Source organism: Cibotium barometz, chromosome 16, assembly GCF_041138505.1.
Source record: "Cibotium barometz isolate CiBa-2024 chromosome 16, ASM4113850v1, whole genome shotgun sequence".
In the NCBI taxonomy this organism is placed as follows: Eukaryota; Viridiplantae; Streptophyta; class Polypodiopsida; order Cyatheales; family Cibotiaceae; genus Cibotium; species Cibotium barometz.
In genome coordinates, this window is record NC_141061.1 from 48085717 (window position 1) to 48109116 (window position 23400).

At 41.1% G+C, this 23400-nt stretch overlaps 1 protein-coding gene across 1 annotated transcript in view; it reads right to left on the bottom strand.

Annotated features, from left to right (window-relative positions):
* Window positions 1–14761: 14761 nt before the first annotated feature.
* Window positions 14762–23400, bottom strand: part of LOC147630679 (Actin-like ATPase superfamily protein) — a 45335-nt gene continuing 36696 nt past the window's right edge. Inside the window, exons 2-3 of the mRNA XM_086810625.1 lie at window positions 18973–19128; window positions 14762–15483 (exon numbers count right to left, since the gene is read on the bottom strand). Of these exons, the coding sequence (XP_086666751.1) occupies window positions 15130–15483; window positions 18973–19128 (510 nt within the window). The 3' untranslated portion in view covers window positions 14762–15129. The remainder of the gene's footprint in view (window positions 15484–18972; window positions 19129–23400) is intronic.

Here is a 23400-nt window from a genome sequence, read left to right on the forward strand (position 1 = left end):
TGCATGTTCAAAACTTCTCTGATTGTGTTGCCATTTGTATCTGAAATTGTAGATGATAAACTTCTGTGTATGTTGTTTGATTGTCTTCAATACCTCACACACAAGGAGCTCCTTGTGCAACACCTCAACGTGCTTTGTCCTCTTTCCTATCTTGGTCACATTCTCAATGTACTCAAACAACTTGACGGTACATAATATATTGCTCTTTGTGTGCTCATGGGTGACAAATTTGTAACTTTTTCACAACACACCTACTACATTTACCCATAAGGCAAGGCAACTTATGATAAGTGTTGTCTTCTGGTTTGAGGCACAAACAAAACTCCCACATTTTATTGACGCCTTTAAATGTTGACTATGAAGCCATGATTTTCCTCCAAAACCTACAAAGAAATAGAGCTTGCAACGTGCACTACACTTGCATAATGCAAAGCCATGGTATCTAAAGCTCTCTAATATTATACAATTAAGGGCTTCCTTCAGGTATAATATTTGCATATGAGCTTTGCAACAAGTGTTTCTGTCCTTGAGTTTCCATACAAAGCATAGTTTCAGCTTCTCAACCGTTGAACTTTGTCTACATCATCCAAAGAAAGTTTAAAATTTATTATCAATTTAAATTAGACATAATTTCACACTTTAAATAGCTAAAAGCCTAAAAATTGCTATATAGCATACTAATTTATTACCATAAATAGCTTTGTATGCACTTTCTGGAAGTGCTATATAGTTGTATTCTGCTATATAGTGATACTTTGTTTCTGTTTATAACGCTAGATTTCAATCTCTAAGAGTGCTATATAGCTATTTTCTGCTATATAGCAATAGTACTTTGTTTGTAAATAGTGTTTTCAAAACTGGGTTGCATTATTTAAAATATCTATATAGCTATTTTATGCTATATATAGTAGTATTGTATTTCTTTAATGTGTTTATAATAGTAGGATGCATTCTCTGAGAGTGTATTATAGTTGTTTTTTACTATATGTAGCACATCAATCCTATGAAAAGTTACCTGGAGTGTGAGCTAAGACTGCACTTAAACTTCTCTCTCGGACACGCTTTGATAGTGTAAAAACCTCTTATGGGAGAAGCTGAAGTTTGGCTCTATCTCACAAACCACTCAACCATATTAAACAAGTCCTTGTATGAGGCTTGACCATAGTTAGGCCTATCCATAGGTCAAATTAAGCCTCACTTTCTTCAATCGCAATGCGCTACAGCGCTAGTACAAAATAGGGTCAAACAAAAACAAGGGAAACCCTTAAAAAGTTACAGTCCCTTGAACTGCAATAACTTTTGACAGAGAATCCAGTTCTACACACTCTTTATTACAGATTTGGATTCCTTGTTTTTTGTAGATACTACTTAAACACCCCAATCGAAGTTCGAAGTCAAAAGTTGTGGCCCAATCAAGTTGACCTTGTCCGGGGGGGAGGTGCAGTTCCAGGGGGCTTCAAGAGCCTCCACGTTTGGCTCTCATAGTCACACCAAGCATCCAAACTCAATTTTGGCTTTTGCTTGGTGTTACTAACCATAAGGACTAGGACCCTACCATGTCAAGCCGTACAATCCCTCTAGTGGAAATCGTAGAGTCGCCCACTCAGTTATACTAAAAGAGAAACCCTTGCAAGAGGAGTCTTCCCAAGCCTCCAATCCCCAAGATCCTACCATCACCAACACCAAAACGAGAAGCCATTTACTATCCCCGAGATTGAATTGTATGATGGTTCTTATCTTTAGCTCAAATAAACAAACCTCAAAGCCCTTGGAGGAGTTGAAACAACACGAACACCAGCACACACTTGCACTAGAGAAAACGCAAGACAACCACGAGCACAAGTACATCTTGAGCTTGAGTTTATGGAGCCGACCAACAGGCACAAGACTATTGAAACAATACACCAAAATATCATCCATGTGACATTGGGGGGGACAATGGCATAAGGTTCAATGGTCTATTAGCCTTAGTAGAATTGGTAAACTATGGTCAATGTAGTATCCAAGGGAGAATATTCTAGGCACCTAGAACAAGTGGGAGAAGGATCAAGGTTGCACCCAGATCTAGACATTGGGTGCTCACTTGTTGAAGATTTTGTTAGGGTTTTGTTTAAGGGTTGACCTTACCCTAATCTCTTGTACTCCAGCCTATATAAGAGGCTCACATCTAATACATGAGGACACACCTCCATTATCCTACTCATTGTGTCATTATGCTATTTACTTAGATTATCATGTGATCAGTAATAATCTCTCTCTCTCTTAGTTTATTATAATGCTAACACAATGATCTCCATCATCTTGCTTATGTCTCCTTAATTCTAACATGTTAACAAGAGCAATTATTCATCTATCCATGTCTACTACCATATCTAGGATAATTATTGTTAACTCTAATTAGGTTCTTAACCCCAAAAGCCATGAAACCTTTCTCTCCCTCCTTCATACCTTTTAGCCCCCATGGGAAGTTTGATAGCAGTCCACATAGTCCACCATTGCTGAAGCCATTCAAGGAGCATGTTGTCAAGGCCTAGGTATAGCCCGCTACTACCTCAATGCTTCACTTCATCAAGCATTCCAGCCGCCATCGCCGATTAGGTCACAAGAGAAAAAATGGGCAAATCGAGCAAAATTAGACGTTTGGTGAACGAACTGGTCTAATTCCTCATAGACTTGGGGGTTTTTGGCAATTGGGAGCACGCTGGTATGCTCAGATTTGTGAATGGCAGCCAGAAACAGTTGGGTCGGCTCTTATGTGCTTGTCTATTCTTGTGTGTGTGTGACATGTTTGTGTATATACGTGTGCTTATGTTTGTGTATATACGTGTGCTTATGTGTGTCAACTATGTGCACACCAACTTTAAGTGTGCACGTATGTGCGAGTGTGTGTGACTTTATGTGTCGATAGTGTGTGTGCACATGTCTGTGTGAGTGCACGTCATGTAGTAAAGCATTAATGAAGGCAGCTCATGCTACCCCCCACACTAAGACTGTGCGTGTGTCGACTATGTGTGTGTGGTTATGTGTGTCAACTCTATGTACACATGCATGCAAGTGTGTGTGTGTGTGTGTGTGCGCTATTGCTACACATGCACATGTAGCCATGTGTTGGCAGGGTTTGAGTGGGAATTGAATATTCTTGCCTCCCATGTGCGTGCATTTGGGTATCCGAGAAAATACAAGTGAGCAAGTGCAAGTTTTTGGCATAGTCTAGAAAGATTTTAGCGGGCGGCCGTAACTCACCTACAGCATCCACGACAATGGTCGGAACCTTTGGGTGGGCATTTGCACTTTGGAATTGCCAAATTTCTCTTCTATGGGGGGGTGACAGGTCTACTCCAAAAAGTTTTCGTGACTTATTACAATTTTGTGTGTATGTGAACATAGATTTCGTAAATTGAAAGGATGGATATCCTAGTGCGCTTTTAGTCTCTTTATTTTAATTAATATTTTTGTCAATTGGTTTTTATACATTGCTTTTTTTTTGCAAAGTTTGGCCAAGAGAATGTGCCTGGATGGGTTTAATTTGGCCAAAGAAATGTCCCTGGGTCTAGTTTAATTGAGTTATGTGGCCAGACTGTGGTGTTCAAGACTAAATCTACTTCACATTTATTTGCAAATGAATTTGTTTAGGTCTGAAGAGATCAACTGATTCTAAGAGTGGTAGTAATCTTAGAGTGAGGTCCATAGTAATCTTTGAGTTCAGAGTTTACCGAACATAGAGGAACCTAGGTGTTGATGATGTTAGTTGTCTAATTTTCAACGTGACTTGTAATAGATTACGGAGCTACTCTACCTATCTTTGGAGTATATCATTTCTCCTTTTGTCCCCAATAGGATGGGAGTGCCTTCTTGCAGAGGTCTTGTTGTACATTCACCTTATGTGGCTAGTGTTTAAGATCATAGTTTGGCTTGATTATTGTAGCTAGTTTATGTAGTGGGGCATTGAGACCTTATCAGATTTCTCTCACAAATACTCTAGATTGAATATTTAAGGCTGTGGAACTTGATCTAGTTCTTAAAATTATAGCCATGTTGAACTTTGGAACAAATTGTGCATCATATACGATGTTGCATAGTTTGTCTAGTTAGAAACACCCATAGGCTTGGGTGCATAGTCATCCATATGCTTGAGATTTTGTAGCTATTTCTCAAGGAGAGGAAAAGATTCTACTTTTGTGTCACAACAGTGAGCTTCATGCTCATTTGATGTTATGGGACATCAAGTGTTCATGAAGGTCATTGTGGTGTTGGTGGTATGGTACACCAAGGCTCATATAGAGAGGTTGACCCTTTGGTTGGTTGTACGCTTGATCCATAGAGTGATCAAGAATTTGAGGCAAGATTGAGCTTTGAGACTCACTTGACAGCCTTTTGTGGTGGGGATGAAATCCAATGACAGAGTTCAAAGAAGCTCTATGTGTAGCATAGCCATGATACTAGTGCTAACAAAATATTAGTGCCATGATACTAGTGCTCTAACAAAAGAAGCTCTATGTAGCATAGCCATGATACTAGTGCTAACAAAATGGTTTCTAATTTGAGAGTGCTATAGAACCATTTGTGAGTAGTGAGACTAGTATTGTTGGATGGTTTTGTTATATGTGGGGGATGCCCTATAACATTCAGGGAATGTAGATTCACCTATATCCAACACTCATGCTCATTTTTGGTGCATGTTTGGTTGCTATTGTTGTACAAATTATGGAAGTATAGAATGACTTTCATGAATAAGAAAGTAAATTCTTATTTTGCTTGGGCTATTTAGTTTTGCAAAGTTCTTGTCCTTGTAGAATCTACCAATTGTAAGGCACTAGGAAATGAGTGAACCATTACCAGTATGAGATGGGGTTACTACTACATGGTTAAAGTGAGAAGTACTTCACTCCAGACGAGCATGGTTATTTATCATCATTAGATCCAACGTGTTTTATAAACCATAATTGTGCTTGTTAGAAAGGAATACTAAGTCAGAGAGCTTAGTGGAGTATCCTAACATATCTGGTGAGTTTAGGGATGAACACAGTGGTTCATAAGTAATCTCAAGGTTTGGAGTTGATTCGAAAAGATCAAAGACAAATCATAACAAATTGGTGTTAATCCAGAGTGATTCCACAACACAATCTTGATCTTGCTTTGCTGGTAGTACATATTGCCCCAACAGTTATCTTGATCATTTTTTTACTCAAGCACGGTACTGTTGTATGCACACGCACTTTCCAACAATCATAATCTCCCTCACCAGAAAGGTGTATTGATCCGAAGAGATTAGTCGAGATTTCTACAAGAAGAAAAGTGCGTCCTAATTCAAAGCGATTAAACGAATCTCTTAGGTTATGTACTAAGGTAGGGGTGGACCCTTCATGCCCAATTGACCTTGTGTTGAATGGGGGTGATAAATTTATCAGAGCGAAAGGTGGTAGTAATGGATATGGGGTGTTAACTATCAATGAGCTCAAATTTTATGGAAAGTCACAAACCTTAGGTGCTTGATATTCTAGATAAAGCCCTAAACTTGTCAATTTGGTGTGGCCAAATTGCCAAGAGTGTTTAGTGTGTACTTGGGTAGGGGTGGAAGTGTTTTTATACTATGCTCAATCATGGCAGATGCTGATGACATCGTCTTGGTATCCGACACGCAGGTTGGGCTTCAAAGACAGATGACTGACGTGGATCCACAAAGTATTTGGGCAAGTTCTTGAAGGACTGCTATTTTTATTCACACTAAAATTGAGGCTAAGGCTACTATCACGGCCTAGAAAGACTCATATTTTGATACTAAACTTTAGAGGTTAGAGATTGATATAGTTGTTGAATGGGTATCATTTGATCAACAATGATTCTCATTGCTTGCACGTTACTCTTGATTTTTTAGTAGTACACGTAGACACTATAGATCAGATAGACAATGTCAGTGTGGACATCATCTTCGTTGCAGGATGTGTACATTGTTCTTGGAAGAATGCAAGAACTTGCTTGAGAGGGGAAAGTGTAGCTATCTCTAGACTACGTGTAATGTCAATTGAATTTTACCACATTATATAATACTTTGCTAAAGACTTGTAATAGTTGCACAAACTACTTGCATTGAACTTGATGTGGTTTCTAACCACAAGAGAGAAATATCTTTGATGCCGTAGAACGTGCAAAGAAATCCCTTTGATGTTGGAGAACATTCATCTCATGAAACTTTTGAGGATTCGAGAACTTCTCGGGTATACAAAGGCATGATGTTATTCGATGCCTTAGTAGTGGTTTGTATTTCATTGCAAGTAGCGCTTATGGTTAAGTGTTTCCAAATAGAACACTAGCACTATATGTTTCCTTTGTCGTAGTACTTAAGGAAAATACATGTTGTACTTCATGTTTCCCTTATCGTAGTTCTTAGGGAGGTTCTACATAGATGACCATATGGTTTGCATTCAAAAACTTGCTTATAGCTTTCTTGATCGTTTTTGTAAACAAAAAACTCTTCTTCAAGGAAAAAATGAATAGGTTGATTAAGATGCGAAGTTTTTTCCAACTTAAAAGGATGTGAAAATATCCAAGCTTGCTAAGATCTTTATCGAACATCTCTACAAACTATATGGCATACCCACAGATATAGAGTTGGACAGAGATAGGAAGTTCAATAGTCACTTCTAAAGAGAAATCTTCAAAAAGCTAGATATTACTTTAAGTATGAGTACGATCGACCATCTAGAGTTTGATGGTCAAATTAAAAAAAGTCAACCAAGTGCTATAGCATATGCTTTATGCATATGGGAGTAAAAAGCAACCCAATTGGGAGGAATACCTATCACCGATGGAATTTGCTTTTTTCTATTCAAACATTCACACTAACTGGATTACTCCATTCATGTTAATGTATGGATTCTAGTCTACATCTCTCCTATGGTGTTAGAGCTATATAAGGAGAGGGTTCAACACGTTGGTAGCGTAGCGTACATACTTGAATTGCTGGAAAGCTCTTGAGTGCATCCAGTTTTCATGGTATTAAACTGCAAAGAACAGTCCATTAGGACAACATAGTTTGTCTTAAGTTTTGGCTGAGTTCTTGGAGCCATCATCACTTCCACATGACCCAGAGAGTATTATTGGGTTCAAAAATTGAAACACAAGATAAATTGTGTACCGATAGGCACTTGTTAATAAGTGTGGAAGGATAGGCTAGAGGAAGCCTCAACATGGAAGCAACTAAGAATGCTTACCAAAACTTTTCCCTAGTTTGTTTTCGTTCATGAACGAAAAATATTCTTAGGGGGGGTAATGTCACGTAGTGTGTAATACACTCACAGCTCGATCACTATCGAAGTCTGGGACCTGGAGCGCATGACCGGTGGGAGCTAGTGTGGTTTAGGGGTGAGATGCCTAGCGGTAGTGCGGTTTAGGAGTGCCACAACCGCTGTAGTGGGGTTGTTGATCAAGCAATCGGATGACTGGCTACTGTGTACATGTAGTGTACATGTAGACCTACACATAACTAGGTGAGTGTGTGTGGGCATACACACATTATCTCTATGGTTGGGTGGTGAATATGAGCCAAGTCTTCCTCCTCTCCTCTCTCACATGGTTATGGTGAGGGTGTGATGTGACAGTATGCCTATGTATGTTGTGTGTGTGTGTGTGTGTGTGTGTGTGTGTGTGTGTGTGTGTGTGTGCACGTGCACACGCACTTGTAAGTATATAAGTGTGTGTATATATGCCAAGTCTTCCTCCTCTCCTCTCTCACATGGTTATGGTGAGGGTGTGATGTGACAGTATGCCTATGTATGTTGTGTGTGTGTGTGTGTGTGTGTGCACGTGCACACACACTTGTAAGTATATAAGTGTGTGTATACATGCCTATGTATTTATATATATACACATCATGTGCATGGGTGGGTATCTATGCACACATATGCATTTGTGTCGATTCTACGTGCATGTGTAAGTGTGTGTGATTGTGCGTGTGTTGATCATGTTTATTTATACACGTAGAAGTGTATGTGTATATGTGTGTCAAGTGTGTGTGCAACTCTGTGAGTGCACACGTGTGTACGTGTGCATACTTTTATGTGTCGATAGTGTGTACATGGACATGTCCATGCGAGCGCACCTTTATGTATTAAAACCTTAATGAAGGTGGCTCTCATGTTACCCTCACACTGAGAGTGTGTGTATCGACTCTATATGTGCACCCATATGATTGCGTGTGTTGACAAAATTGCACGTACTTATGCAAGAAACTAGGGTTGGCCACTCAAAGCATGGAGTGACAACATGGGTGTAAGTCACCATCCTAGGGAAATAGCCAAGAAGGCCATGGAAGCTTGGGCATGAGCACCAAGAAGACATGACCACCCCATGAGCACTATGTCTCATATAGGGTACTATAAAAGTACACATGTAAATGTCCCTAAGCCCGAGTGCCTAGGCCTCATTACCCCTGTGCATGTGCACCCAAACCTACTTCATTACAAATCATTCCCTCCTACAATGATTTCATCCTCGAAATCAAAGGGTGGCCGTGCCTAAAGAAAAAAAAACATATACAAGTGGCTATGTACAAAAGCCAAGAAAAATCACATCCATGACTGAATGAAGCGAAAGACCCATGCATGAATCATATGACCCCCTGGGTCAAATGGAAAGGATAGAGAACTCCCGTTCGATGATGAGGCTATATATGCAACCTCCTGGATCAAAAGGAAATCCGAGGCATGCAAAATCCAAGGCAATGGCTCCATGATAATCTGGTGCAAGTGGAGTAGATAAGGAACCAATGTTGATGACGAATCTAGTTGAGTATCCTCCAGGATCAAAGGGATATGTATGGTATACACCTGGAACCATCAAAGCTGGAATGGTAGTAGCTCCTGGATCAAAAGGAGAGCTCGACTCTCCAAAGAGATAGTAGTACCAGGGTCAAAAGGAAAACTCATCAGCTCATCCTCATATCATGACCACACTGTGAATCTAGCATGAAAGGTATTCACCTAAGAAGCTCAAAATTCCTGGCCAGAATGTCAAGTGGTCGTGGAATCATCATGTATGCCAAGACTAGAATATGTTATAGATGCACCTGAATGTCAAGCCACATATCCACAAACTATGCTCCTCAAATGGCAAAGAATGCATCCAAAGAAAAATGTCCTGACTCCAAAGAACACACGATCGTGTCGACATCCAAAGGAGCCAAATGAACATGACGACTCAGGGTCGACCTCATGTAGAGTCGAATGTGAACTCATGCCTCTGTTCATATGTAGCAACACTCAAGAAGTCAAAAGCATGATCCACCATATCTATGTATGTATGAGTATGATCCGACCCATGCACAATATCTCCATGTGTATGACACTCTATATGTATGTGACCCTCTAAAACAAAATTTGGATTATCATAAAGATCATCATCTCACTAAGCACTTACCAAGTGTCTACACAAGAGGTATAAGTGGTATCAATCAGCTTACTATCAATGGAATCTCCAAGGTCACTAAGGTCATCCCCAAAGGTATAGACCAACTCCATCATTGGTGTCCCTATATGACCTAAATCCCATGATAGATCAATCTCCAATAGTACTGGATCTAAGCAAATACCTACATCAACTGTAAAACTCTCAAAGTCAATGTCATAGGATATGCTAGAAATATGATCAATATGCATACTCCTACGATGTCTCACCTCTATGAACTCATCACTACTCTCATGCACTATCCTTGACTGCTCAATCACCACACCTCAATCCACTCGAATGTTGCCAGGAATGCTATGGAAACTAGGAGTAGTGGTCGCATCCGACATCTCTCCACATGTAACAAATCTAGAGGAGTAGCCTAACACATCTACTAATACTAGAACCTCGGGTCTATGCTCCTCATGTTCTATGATGTGCTCACAAACGACATGTGAAGTGTCAATCCCATGTGTGACTTAAGATGTATGACTAGCCGAATGATCATGACTAGTCAAATGCCCATCAAGATCATGTAATGCATCACTATGGTCATCTAATGTATCCCTATGATCACTAGGAATAGAGATAGGTAGCTCTATGATGCTCGTAATGCTCGATGTGCTCGCTGCCATCCCTCCCATCAAGATCATGCCCATATGATCTACCTCCCACACATCACTCTCACCATCACTATCACATACATCATCATCATGTACATGTGTCAGTGGCATCATGTGCACGTGTATCACTATCATCATGTATATGCGTGTGTGATACATCAATATCATCATGTGTGTGTGTGTGTGCATGATATATCATCATAGGTATGTGGGTGTGATACATCAATGTCATCACATGTATGTGTATGAACATGACCATGTGTACAAGTATTAACATCAATATCATCATCAACATGATGATCATCATCACTATCCAGCTGAATGCATGTCATAATGATGCCCATCTTCAGGTATATAGTCATCTTTGCTCACAATCAAATCCCCACATACATCCTCCCATGCAATCAATATGCCGAACCATCCATGTAAAGATATCCACATGGATCCTCAACAAAATCACCATGTGTAGAACATCTAGACCATTTACTAGCACAAACATCCTCCTCATCAAATAAATGTCTACACTGGCTAGGTAATAACATCTGAAGCTCAAACATCCATATGTGACATGAATATGATGTGTCATCATAGCATGATGTCGATGAAGAAGGATCTAGAGGAAGTCGAAGCCGCGATGTGCCAAATGTATGTATGAACTCGGCAAATGATATGTAACTCCTCACCTGAAATGGCAAATCAAGATAACGACAATGACACCAGAAGGATAGGATATGAGTAGACATCGCACGATCAGGGTCTCAGATGGAAACATAGTGATGTCGACGACGATGAAGATCATCACTCTCAAGGAACCTTGTATGCAAGCTAGGAGAACCTTGTGGTGTATGGGGCACACTGGCTCACACCAATGAACTGGGTTCAATTCCCAACAAGGCCATACTTGCAAACACAGTGTTAATCAACAAACCTTTTGGATTCTTGCACTCGAAATTGTAACACTTGTATACTTTTGCATCAACTAATTATCAGTATACTTTCTACATAATACTAATGCTCAGATCTGTAATAGAACAACATGCTATACATCTTCTTGGTGGCAATGTGCTAAAATATTGTAAACAATGTTTTCTCAACACTTTTCTTGCTTCCTTTACTTCTAATACATTGAGATTTATGCTAATCTGTGTGTAGATTTCAATAGATTTGTAATCTTTGTCTGCCTTCTTTGCAAGAAAATATCAAGATCAAAAGGATTTGATCAAAAACCACTTATTGTTTTGGTTTTTGTGTCAAGATTTGATTTCAGCACAATAAACTTCAAGAAACTGCACAGACTTCAATGAACTGGAGTAATCTTCAATTTTCTGCACAGAATCTACAACTGTTATAATAATTTGCACAAGAACTCTGTTCTACACAGCAATCTGCACTCTGCACAATAATTTGCACAGAAATCTAAAAAGTGCACAGCCTTCTTGATATCTACACAGCAAACTGTACTCTACATAAACTTTGTAATTTGAATATTCTGCACTAGTCTTTGAAATTGCAATGAAATTTTCTACAAAACTGCTTAAGAAACCAAGCTTCTTTTAAATCTGCTCCAAGAACTCCAAGATTTTGAAAAATAAAGGCTTAATAGATTATTAATTGGAACTGTAAGCTCTCTAAGCAGGAGAATGCAAGAAAATCTCTCAATTTTGGTTGCAAAAATCTCTATAAACCCTAATTTTAAAATCAAGATCAAGAAAATCAAGATCAAGAAGATCAAGAAGTTCAAGAATCAAACAGTAAATTGGCTTAGGGTTCAAAAAATAGTGTTTAATACAAATTCAAAAATGATTAACAAAAATCTCTTTGCTAATCCTATCAAACAAGAAATTAGCAAATCTGAAAACTATGTGAAAATAAATTTTGAAAATTATTAACACTAATCACTCCCTAAGCAAGGACCTAAGACAAAGGCTCTGATAGCATGGAGTGACAACATAGGTGTAGGTCACAATCCTAGGGCAATAGCCAAGAAGGCCATGAAAGCTTGGGCATGAGCACCAAGAAGACATGAATGTCTATAGAGTGAATATGATATAAAAAAGGGTACAATGTCCATGAGCCCTATGCCTCATATAGGGTACTCTAAAAGTACACATGTAAATGTCCCTAAGCCCAAATGCCTAGGCCCCATTATACCCCATTTGCATGTGCACCCAAACCGACTTCATTACAATTTATGTCCATGTATGATTACGCATGCATTTATGTGTATATACATGTATGTGTCTCTACGTACGGGTACGCAAGAGGTTGTGTTTATGCATCTATATGCATGTGCGGATACATGCGTGCATACATGTGCACGTGTGCATGTGCATGTCTACATGTGTACGTGTACTTGTGTGTGTATATGTGTGCATGCACATGTATTGTACGTTTGCAAGCATATCAATGTGTATGTGCATCATGTGCACGCACCTATGGGTGTGCGCACGCACGTGTGATTGGGGGTGATTCGATTTTGTGTGCATACATGAGTGTGTGTGCGTCTGTATGCACGTGTCTATGTGTGCCCGTGTGCAAGAGTGTGGGTGTGCATCTATGCTATGTGTGGATACACATGTATGTAAGTGTACGTGTGCATATGTACATGTCTATGCATGCATATGCACTTGTGTGCATGTGTATGCTTGCATACATATACGTGTGCATGCTCGAGTTTACATGCACTTGTATGTATGTGTGTTGTGCAAATGTGTATGCAAGCATGCAACAGTTTGTATACATGTGTATGTCTATGTATATGTGCATCATGTGCGCACGTGTGGGTGTGTGCACACATGGATGTGATGATGTATATGTCGATTCTATGTGCATGTGCAAGTATATAACGATTTTGTGTGTTTGTGTGTGCACATAAGTTAAAGTGTGTGTGTGTATATATGCATGTGTGTCGAGTGTGCGTGCTAAGTCCGTGCGTATGCAAGTACGTGCATGTGTAGCTTTATGTGTCAATAGTGTGTGCATGTACATGGCTGTGTGAGTGCACCCTTATCTATTAAAGCCTTCATGAAGGTAATAAATTACCCACATTGAGACTATATGTGTCAACCAATCACATGTACGCAATGCACCATGTGTGCTTATGTGTGCGTGCCTATGTATATGCACATGTATGCGTATGTAATGAAGCAACAACTTTAAAGATGAGATCTAGGACCATGGCCACGGGCTTAAGTATATAAGGAACTTATGGACCATTATTTATACCCTCTTATGACCTTTTATGACCATTATGATATTTTCACCATTGTCATTTCTTGGATTCTTTGGCTACCATAGACCTATGGAAGGTTTATCCCATCCTTTTGGTGCAAGATTAAACCGTATAAACATCAAGGTTAGCAAGTAGCTTCCATGATAATTTGTCCCATAATCTCAACTTTACTCACTCCATTATATTCTATGTGCACACGGAAGATTGTGTGTGCACGTATGCAAGAGTGTGCACCTATGTGCTTGTGCAGATGTGCATGTGCACGTGTGCTTGTGTGTGCATGCATATGCATTTGTATGTGTATGCGTGTTGTATGTGTAAGTGCAAGTGTAAGCGTGCGAATGCATGTGCTTAGTGCACATACATGTTGATTGACTGTACTGATTGCTTGTGTGTGTAAATTGCTTCTATGTGTAAGTGCAAGTGTGTAAGCGTACGAATGCATGTGCATAGTGCACGTACATGTTGATTGACTGTACTAGTGGCTTGTGTGTGCATGCGTGCACATGTACACTCAAGTATACATGCAGACATATTTGTATGTGTATGCGTGCATTGTAAGTGTAAGTGCAAGTGTGTATGCAAGCATTCGAATGCACGTGTAATGCACATACATGTTGGTGATTGATTGTATTGATTCTATGTGCATGCATGTGTAATCGTGTGTGCACATGTGCATATGCAAGTGTACGGCTATGTGCATGAGTGTATGAGAGTATTTGTATGTGCATCTATGTTTGTGCGTTTGTGCAAGCATACAACTGTATGTAGTCGTGCACGTGCGCAGATTTGGCACGCACGTGCATGTGGATGATTGGGTATGTTGATTTTGTGTGCATGCACGTCAATGCGTGTAACTTTCCATGCATGTACAATTGTTAGTGTGCATATACAAGTGTATGACTGTGCACGTATGCTTGCATGTGTACACGTGTGAGTGCATGTGTGCGAGTGTATGTGTATGCATGCATGCATGTAGAATTTTCATTAAGAATTTTTTTCCAAAAAGAGAAATGGTTATTGCTTTCTTTTTTTCATTAGAGGAGATGTGTGGTAAGGTGTGCATAGTTATTATACCCTTCAAAAGGGATGCACCTTACATATAATGATCAGGTGCTCAATTTTAAAACCATGATGAAGAGAGAGAGAGAGGTATTCATCATGTAAGTGACCAACCTATAACATTGTCCCCTCTTTACAAAAAATATATATATATATATATAATCAATTTGAAATGGGAATAAAGATGGTTTTTTACTCTTTCGTGCGTGAATGTTGTGGCAAAGGCAAGAATAGTGAGAATAGTAGTGTAGAGATGTTAAGCGAGTAGCTCATGAATGTACATCATAGGAAAAAGAAAAGATACGGCAAGTGAGGCTTTTAGAGAAGTTGCATTCATGTAAACACAAAGAACCGTCCCAATTTGACATGGTAGGAATTCATAATGCTGAACTGAAGACACATGTATCAAAAAAAAAATGCTTACGACCTCTGAAAAGGTTGACTTTCAGCAATGGGGTCATAATTACAAAGATAGCCCTTGACAGCCTGCATCATCTCTATTCCAAACCAAGTGCTCAAACTATCCACAAATGCAGCCTACAGTAAAACAAAACATCCAAAGGGCTTCAACATTCAAGCCTTCTGTGCCATGGAATAGGCTAGATATTCCTTGTACCATTGAGGATGGTAGCCATCATAACTGCCTTACAAAGATATCATTACCCTCATTGTGTGAATTAAAATATAGAGAGGATAAGTTACATTGCAAATCTAACATTATCATGTTATAACAAGTGTCTAAAGCGTGCTTCTCCTAGATAACTTATATTACTACGCAGTGATGCCGTTCTCTTCTTTTCCTGTAGAAGCTGTGGTGAAATTCTCTCTCCATAATGCGTAAACTTCATCGGTCCTAAAGCGTTGGGTGAATGTTGCGTCATTCATTGGGGTGGTGACTCCATGAGAAAAAGCAAGTAGACCAGTATAAGCAATCATAGCACCATTGTCCACGCAATAGCGATCATCAGTAGAGTAGAGATTGCCACCTCGCTCACTGCACATAATTTGCATCATCTCTTGAAGCCTTATATTACAGCCTACACCTCCAACAATCAGAACATCCTTCTTCTCACAGTGAGCCATTGCCCTTTCAGTTATCTCCACAAGCATGGCAAACACTGTTTCCTGCACAAAAAGCCCAGGGTGGGTAAGTTTGAAGTACCCAAAGGTCCACGACTATAATTAGTAATGCATGAACACTTAACCTAGGGGTGGTTAAATTGTTGGACAAAGAGGAGGGGATAAACAAACTAATGGCAATTGGTGGGCCCATTAGCCTCTTAAATGTATCCTACAAAATCATAGCCATAATATTGGTATTGCGGTTAAAAGATTGGATGAAAGATGCAGTCCAGCCAGAGCAAAAGGGGTTTTCATAAGAGGACGATAGATTGTTGATTCCATCATTAAAATCAAGGTCAAGCTAGCACTCTAGTCTCTCTCTCTCTCTCTCTCTCTCTCTCTCTCTCAACTTTCACTATATATATTATATCTATCTATCACTATATCTATCTATATATATATATATATATATATATATATATATATATATATATATATATATATATATATATATATATATATATATAAAACAGACGCCTCTAACACGCCTCTAACGTCTCTAAAAAATACGAGTCTTTCGAGGTGCGTACCATACCCGCCTCGTACCAAACGCCTCTAACGCCTCTAACAACCTTGCGACAGGCACAAGAGGACCACTTGACAGAGTGTGAAAGTGAAGCTCTTGAGCTTGGCTCGATCTTGAAGGTTTGGTAAATCTCCTAACAACCTATTGAGAACAAGTAAACGACAGTTGGTGATGGTGACCATGGTGATGCTTGCACTTAGCGGCCTCACTAGCATCTACGAGAGGGTGGCCGTGATACTTCGGGACGCTAATGCAGACAATTTGATAAACTCTTTGAAGGCTTAGTAGAAAGTAAGCTTCTTGTTCAAATGACTGTAAGATTGAGTGCTTTTGCTGCCGAACTACACATGTCTGCATAACGGTAGAGTAGACTAGAATGATCAGCACAAAAAGCTCAATACAAATGCTCGTTCTGAAGTTCTAGAAAGTAGAAATTTCAGGCTCTATGAATACTCATGAAATTACAGTGAACCCTAGTAGCACAGCAACTATGGGAGAGGGTCCTCTGTCTGTACACCCAAGATCACCTAAGCACCTATTGTATCCCCTAGGGTACAGTTGCAAGGGCAATAAAGACACACCCCAAACTTCCCTACAAGGAGCCTTGGTGACATGAACTTCCTTAGTTTTCCACTACACAATTCTTCTGAGTCCATCTAAGCCACGTGGAATAAACTCATTTACCATCTTCATGGCCAATGGGAGCACCTTTGAGGCTATGCAAAAACGGAGGGCCTTCTCAATGAAAGTACCCGAGCAAACCATGGGAAATAGGGCAGGTGCACATTCCATAGGTATTTGTGCAGCTTATATGTGCACAGCTGTCAGCAAAAAACTAGCTTATTGTCATGGGTTCCTCTTCTTCCCCATTCCACTCCAATGGTAAAAAGAAAGTCATAAGAGATACACCAATGGAATGTTTAGATTACTCACATTCATGTGACCTCATGCTCCTTGGCCTCACATTATATAAATGAAATTGCCCAAAGAAGTTTTTAGATCAATGTCAATCACACTTCGCTATTCTAGATTTGCCATCTTTGAAATCTCAATACCTGGCTTTCGTTGGCAATTCACAACAATCCTTGCCATCCTTCTCTCATAGTACTTCTTTTTTGTTTCCATTGAATCTGGGTTTGAAACAAACACTAGTGTAGAAATGATAGAATGTTGCCTTGATAAAATCCAATATTTATCTTCCACTTTACCTGCATCAATCAGATCTAAAGGCATATTTGTCTCTGGATTATATGGCATCAAGCCTGAAGAAGATGATGGGGGCCTGGAATTTCTTCCAAAATCTATTACCTAGGCCTTAGCAATAGATACACCATGCTTGAATGGTTTCGTCAGCAAATTGCACACAAAACCATATCCCTCCTTGGGAAAAAGTGGGGGTGTCCGGCTGACAGAATTGGCTGGGGTTGCCTTGAAGTTGCCCTTCGTGGGGCTGGCCCCGGCTCGTCTAATAGGTTGAGCAACTCACCCATGCTCAGGAACCAAAAATATCATATTAAACAAGGCACTCTAACTCAATATCACATACGTGGCATGCTATACAAAAACGTAAACCTTCATAAAGGGTTAGATCGTATGCATCACTACCTCCTAACAACTGCTGGGCATTCTCCATGTTCATCCATGGTGTGTGCAATGACAACAACGTGCAATCCGGCTCCTGAAGGTTTGTCATAATCTGGCGCAGGGACATTGGCTTGCCATGGACATCTAAGATCACAACTCTGCTCCGACCTGTGGTTCTCATTGAGCATTGTCAATTATTGCTGGGCATTCTCCATGTTCATCCATGGTGTGTGCAACGATAACGTACAATCTGGCTCCTGAAGGTGTGTCATAATCTGGTGCAGGGACATTGGCTTGCATGAACATCTAAGATCGCAACTCTGCTCCGACCTGTAGTTCTCACGAAGACTGTCCAGGGTGTTTGCCCAAGAGAAAAAGCCACTCACTTATGGGGCTTGCCCTGCAGCTCGTCCACTGCCAGGGATGGCAAACATTTGGCAGGGTAATACCTGTGTTCAAGCAATTGTCTTGCTAGTCTATCACATTCCACCAAAACTGTGAGCTCTCCCATGCACCATTGCACACAACTTCCATCCTCAAAGATGTAACAGGTCGTCCTCAAAATGGTATTGGTTTTTTTTAACTAAAATACTTTCAAACAATGGATTCAAATAGATAGGAATCTCTTAACATTCTGTCAAACATTGTACCTTCTCCACAGTCAGAATTTGCACACAGGTGGAGCAGGAGAGCCATACAGTAAACAAGCAAGTGCAATCCAGGGAAGGTAACATGCAATTTCTCCAAGAAGTTAGTTCAGCAAAAGACTTCAACTTGCAGCCCTGTTGACTTTTGGCAAGATAGCCAGCACACATTCACAAGCTCTGAGAAAGAAAGAAAGAACGATAGCATTAAATGTCTATGAAAGATCCAAAGGGTCTATGAGACTAAGAATGAGTATATATGATCCATAAATAACTGAATATCAAAAACATCTACCAAAGAAAGAGAGGGAAAGAAAGAGAGAAAGAAAGAAAGAAAGAAAGTTATATTAACGTCTACAGAAGACCCCAAGGGCCTATGAGACCAAAAGTAATACAATGGTACCGTGGATATACTGAGCCATGGAAAACTGAAAGAAAAAATAAAATGAAAACATCTGACAGTACATGTGATCAATAGATGGATGCCTTCACCTTTCCAAGCTCCAAGGATAAGATACCTTTTGCTTACTCTTCAAAGTTCAAGCAAGCTTTCAATCTTTCAAAAAGTGAAATTCTTGTTTTGAAAGGAAAAAGAAAAGCACCACTAACAATCAAAACAGTACTTTAAAGACAAGACTAGAGAGCTGCCTATGCATGAAACAAACTTTGGGTCGAGTCCTCGTCATTAAACTGCCTTAAGTCTTTTTAAGTGAGACACTGAGGTACAAATGAAGTTACCTGCAAAGAGAAGCAGAGGTCTGCTGCGGTGCATTCATTTGTTGCCAGCTGTTGAACTGCAGCAGCCTCGATATAGCTGAGTATTCCACTGAATGATACATCCATGCCTTTGACAACATAAGGAAGCTCAATAAACTTGTTCCCCTTCTTTGCTAGCTGATCAACTTAAACGACAAAGTGTCAAAAATCAAGAGTCGCTCTTCGACTGAAAGCATTTCATCATATGCCCAAGCACATAGAGAACCCTAACCTTTATTACCAAGCATAGATATGTTGATTTTCAAGTTTCTTTCAAACCAAAAAGGAAATATGTTTTGCTAAAAACTTCAAAACAAAAATTCCTTGATCCTTGCAAACGGAGCAATGGTCCACTCCCATACCATATCCATTTATCTTTAGGTCATAAAGGTAATCGTATCGGTGTTATACCTTGGGAATAAGTGAGTAGTCTTTCCTTTCCTCTTGCCTTGTCTAACTCATTGTCCTAATTCCTCCTTCACCCTTCCTCTTCTTTGTTACAACACCACCGATCTCCTAAACGCAAAACATGAGTGATTAGTACAAACACCCTAAGAGGGGTGCACATAGTCACAAGGGACGGAGGGGACGGAGGGCCGGGACGCGGAAACGCCGTCCCGAAACGACCTATCCTTCCAACACGGAAAGGGGACGGGGGGAAACTCTCAGGCATCTTTGTCACCAGGGGATGGCATCCCGGGAATGGCGGAACGGCCACTTCTTGTCGGGGACGGGTCTGGAACGGGATGCCCGGAACGTTTTTTTTTTCTATTTTTTCGCCTTTTTTTTCACTGGTCTTTTCGCCATTTTTTCACTTTTTTTCCCGCTGTTTTTTCTGCCATTTTTCGCCGTTGCTTCTGCCCGTTTTCTCCCGTTGGTCGCTGTGCCCGTCTTCTCCCGTTGGCGTCTGTCCACCCAACACTGTGGCCTGCCGTCACCCGTGGGGATTGTGCTTAGAGCCGCCTATAAGGCTTGAGCTCTCCTCTCTCTCTCTCTCTCCCACTCTCTCACTCTTGGCCAGCTGCCTAGGCCCTATAAGGCTTACGCAGCAAGCTCTCTCTCTCTCTCTCTCTCTCAACCCGCAAGCTTTCTCTAGGCTCTAGCCTCCTAACTTTTAAGCCTTAAGAGCTCTCTCTCTCTCTCTCAAAGGTGCTTGGTCTTGCCACTTAAGCCTTAAGCTCTCTCTCTCTCTCTCTCTCTCTCTCTCTCTCTCTCTCTCTCTCTCTGCATCTACTTCACAAGCAGCCGTCGGCTCCGCACGTCGTGGTGGTGCTAGAAGAACCGACGGTTGGTCATGGTGGGAAGAGGTTAATGCCAACCGTCCTGGAAGTGGAGGAGGTTCACGCCAGTGGTCTTGCAAGCTTTGCCCCTATAGGCAGACGAGTAGGTCAGACAAAGTGAGAGCCCACCTTATGCATGATCATGTAGGCAGCCATGATCATGACGCTGGTCCACGCTCCAGCCTCCGATTGAGCATTGCAAGCTCTATGATTTATCATTTAGCTTTCTTTCATTGTTTTTACTTTTGAGTCCCATTGGTGCTTCTACAGCCGGGTATAGTTCAGCACGACTCTTGGTCGTTCAAAGGTCTTGTGTTTGGCTTATCTACAGTCCCAAGTCAGTCATACATTCATTCTATTCAAAGATAATAAAGCAAATACTCGTAGCAATAGGAGGGGGCCCGTCAGTGGGTAATTTGGGACCCAATAAGGTGTACAAATCTCTCTCTCGCTCTCTCATCTCTTAAAGTTTGAAGTGATAAAGTGGATTGCTAAAGACTCGCGAAACTCACGATAAAGAAGGCGGTGTGAGACTGTGTGTTACAGGATCCTTGATCTACGCATAATTCCGCTGCATGTTACGTTGGTATGAAATTCAGCTTGTCCACACACACCACATCCTAGTGTGAGAGCATCCTTGGATGGTCATACTTTACTCCGACACGACCACCAACTTCAATAACATGTCTACAGAGAAGAGTACACATCAACAGGAAGACGTCTCTCCCAAAGAAGACCATGCTCTTCCTCCTACAGATACCATAGCTCTACTCCGAGCACAGAACCAGTATCCCATGGAGATCTAGAACATATGTTTTTTCTATCATTGAGCATGGTAAGAAGGATTGTCAGAAATGGCAAACGGAGCAAACCTCCAAGCCACCTTCTTCCACAGTTGCCACAGCAACTCTTGCTCCTCCAGCCCCACCTACTACTACCAACGCAGTTCAGCTTTTACCTTCTATGCATACTATGCCATCCTTGGTATTCGATGTACGCAGAAGGGTGAGAGTGATGCTGCAAAGAAAAGCCTCATCCGAGCTTATGGCTCTGCCAAGGGCCGCCAGTTTGTAGTCCTATTTGACATGGGCAGTTCTGAGGACGCTATCTCTCCCCAGTTGGCTACCAAAATGAGCTGTACATTAGTGCTCTATCATTTGGATGTGGACAGGTTTACACTTAGTCTCCACACCCACATTTCTCAAAAGGCACAACAATTTTCCTTTATAGTTCAAAAGGCCTCATTCCAACGAGATTTCATTGTCTCGCCTCTTTTGGGGTGTGACATGATCTTAGAAATCCAGTGGTTTCGTCAGTATGAGCCTATTCCCGATTGGCGACAGGACACTTTTACTATCTGTAAAAGTTTTCCTGAGCCCGTCATGATTCGTGGGGATAGAAGAATTCTTGGCATCCCGTTGATTTCTCATCTCCAAGCCCGATGAGCTATCCGCAAGGGAGCGGAAGGAGCATTGATTAGCGGACCTCCTGTCTCAACACCAGGACATTATGCTTAGGGACAATCTCCCACCCAATATGCCCCCCTCTCGGCCTGAGGACCATCATATCGATTTGGTCCCTGAATCAAAACCTCCTTCCTAGCACCCTATCGTCTTTACAAGACTTTAGAGGGTGAGCTAGAAAAGTAGTTATTTGAGCTCCTAAGAGCCGGATTCGTTCGGCCATCTTCCTCACCATTTGCTGCAACAATCCTATTTGTCCAAAAGAAGGACAAGTCTATATGCCTTTGTGTCAACTACAGGGCATTAAACAAACTCACCATTAAGAATAAGTTTCCTATACCAAGGATTGAGTACATTTTGGAGCGTTTAGACAGTGCAAAATTTTTCACTGAGATCGATCTCAAGAGTGGTTACCATCAGGTCCGCATTTTTGAAGCTGACATCCCAAAAACACCTTTCCGGACAAAGCGTGGTCACTACAAGTTCGTAGTCATGCCCATTGGGCTTACCAATGCACCCTGACGTGGACGGCTTCACTCCCGCCCTGCGTACCCATATTTCCCAAAAAGCTCAACAGATTACCTTCACAGTCCAAAAGGCCCGGTTTCATAGGGATTTCATTCTAGCCTCTCCTCAAGTGCGACATGATCCTAGGGATTCAGTGGTTCCGGCAGTATGCACCCATTCCTGATTATATAGGCAAGACATCTTCACGACCGTCAAAGGTTTGCTTGAGCCCACTATCATCCGCGGGGATCGGAGCATTTAAGGTATTCTGCTCATTTCCCAACTCATTTTCCACCTCCAAGCTAGTAGAGCTATCAAAAAGGGAGTAGAGTGTGCGATGATCTATGTCCAGTGTCCACCCACAACAGATATCGACATCCACTAGACTCCATTAGAGTCACAAATGACAGGACTCCTCCAGCAGTTTCAAGACATCATGTTGCGAGATGATCTCCCACCCAGACCCCCACCCTCTCGTCCTGAAGACCATCATATCGATCTGGTACCTCGAGCTGAGTCATCCTCGAAAGACTCAACGGTGCTAAGTACTTCACAAAGATCAACCTCAAAATTGGCTATCATCAAGTCAGAATCTTCGAAGCCGATATCCCGAAGACGGCCTTTCAAATAGAACGAGGTCATTACGACTTCATCAGAAAGAGAGTATTCAGATAGTACAAGAGTCCATTGTGTTGGAGAAACAAGGAAAGACTTAGATAGTATGAATACACAGTATGCAGACTACCCAGAATTTGGGACTCCTTATAGTATGGCCCTTTATTCAGAACTAAGTCATTATACCATTCAGAACGGTTGGCTCTCTTACAAGAGTCGACCATGTGTTCTCAGGGAGAAGAGACAGGCACTCCTCCATGATGCCCATGATTCACTTGGTGGTGGTCATCGCGAGATCAACAATACTTTGGAGAAGTTAGAAAGATCATTCTATGTGCCGAAGATGCGCAAGGATGTAAACAACTATGTTCCGCATGTTCCATATGTCAGAAAGTGAGAGTACCTCACACCAAACAGGTAGGGTTGCTTCAGCCATTGTTGCCCATTCTTGAGGGCCATTTTCACGACATTTCGATGGATTTCATTGGGCCACTTCTCGCGTCTACCGGATCTCGGAATACTCAGTGTATGACAATAGTTGATAG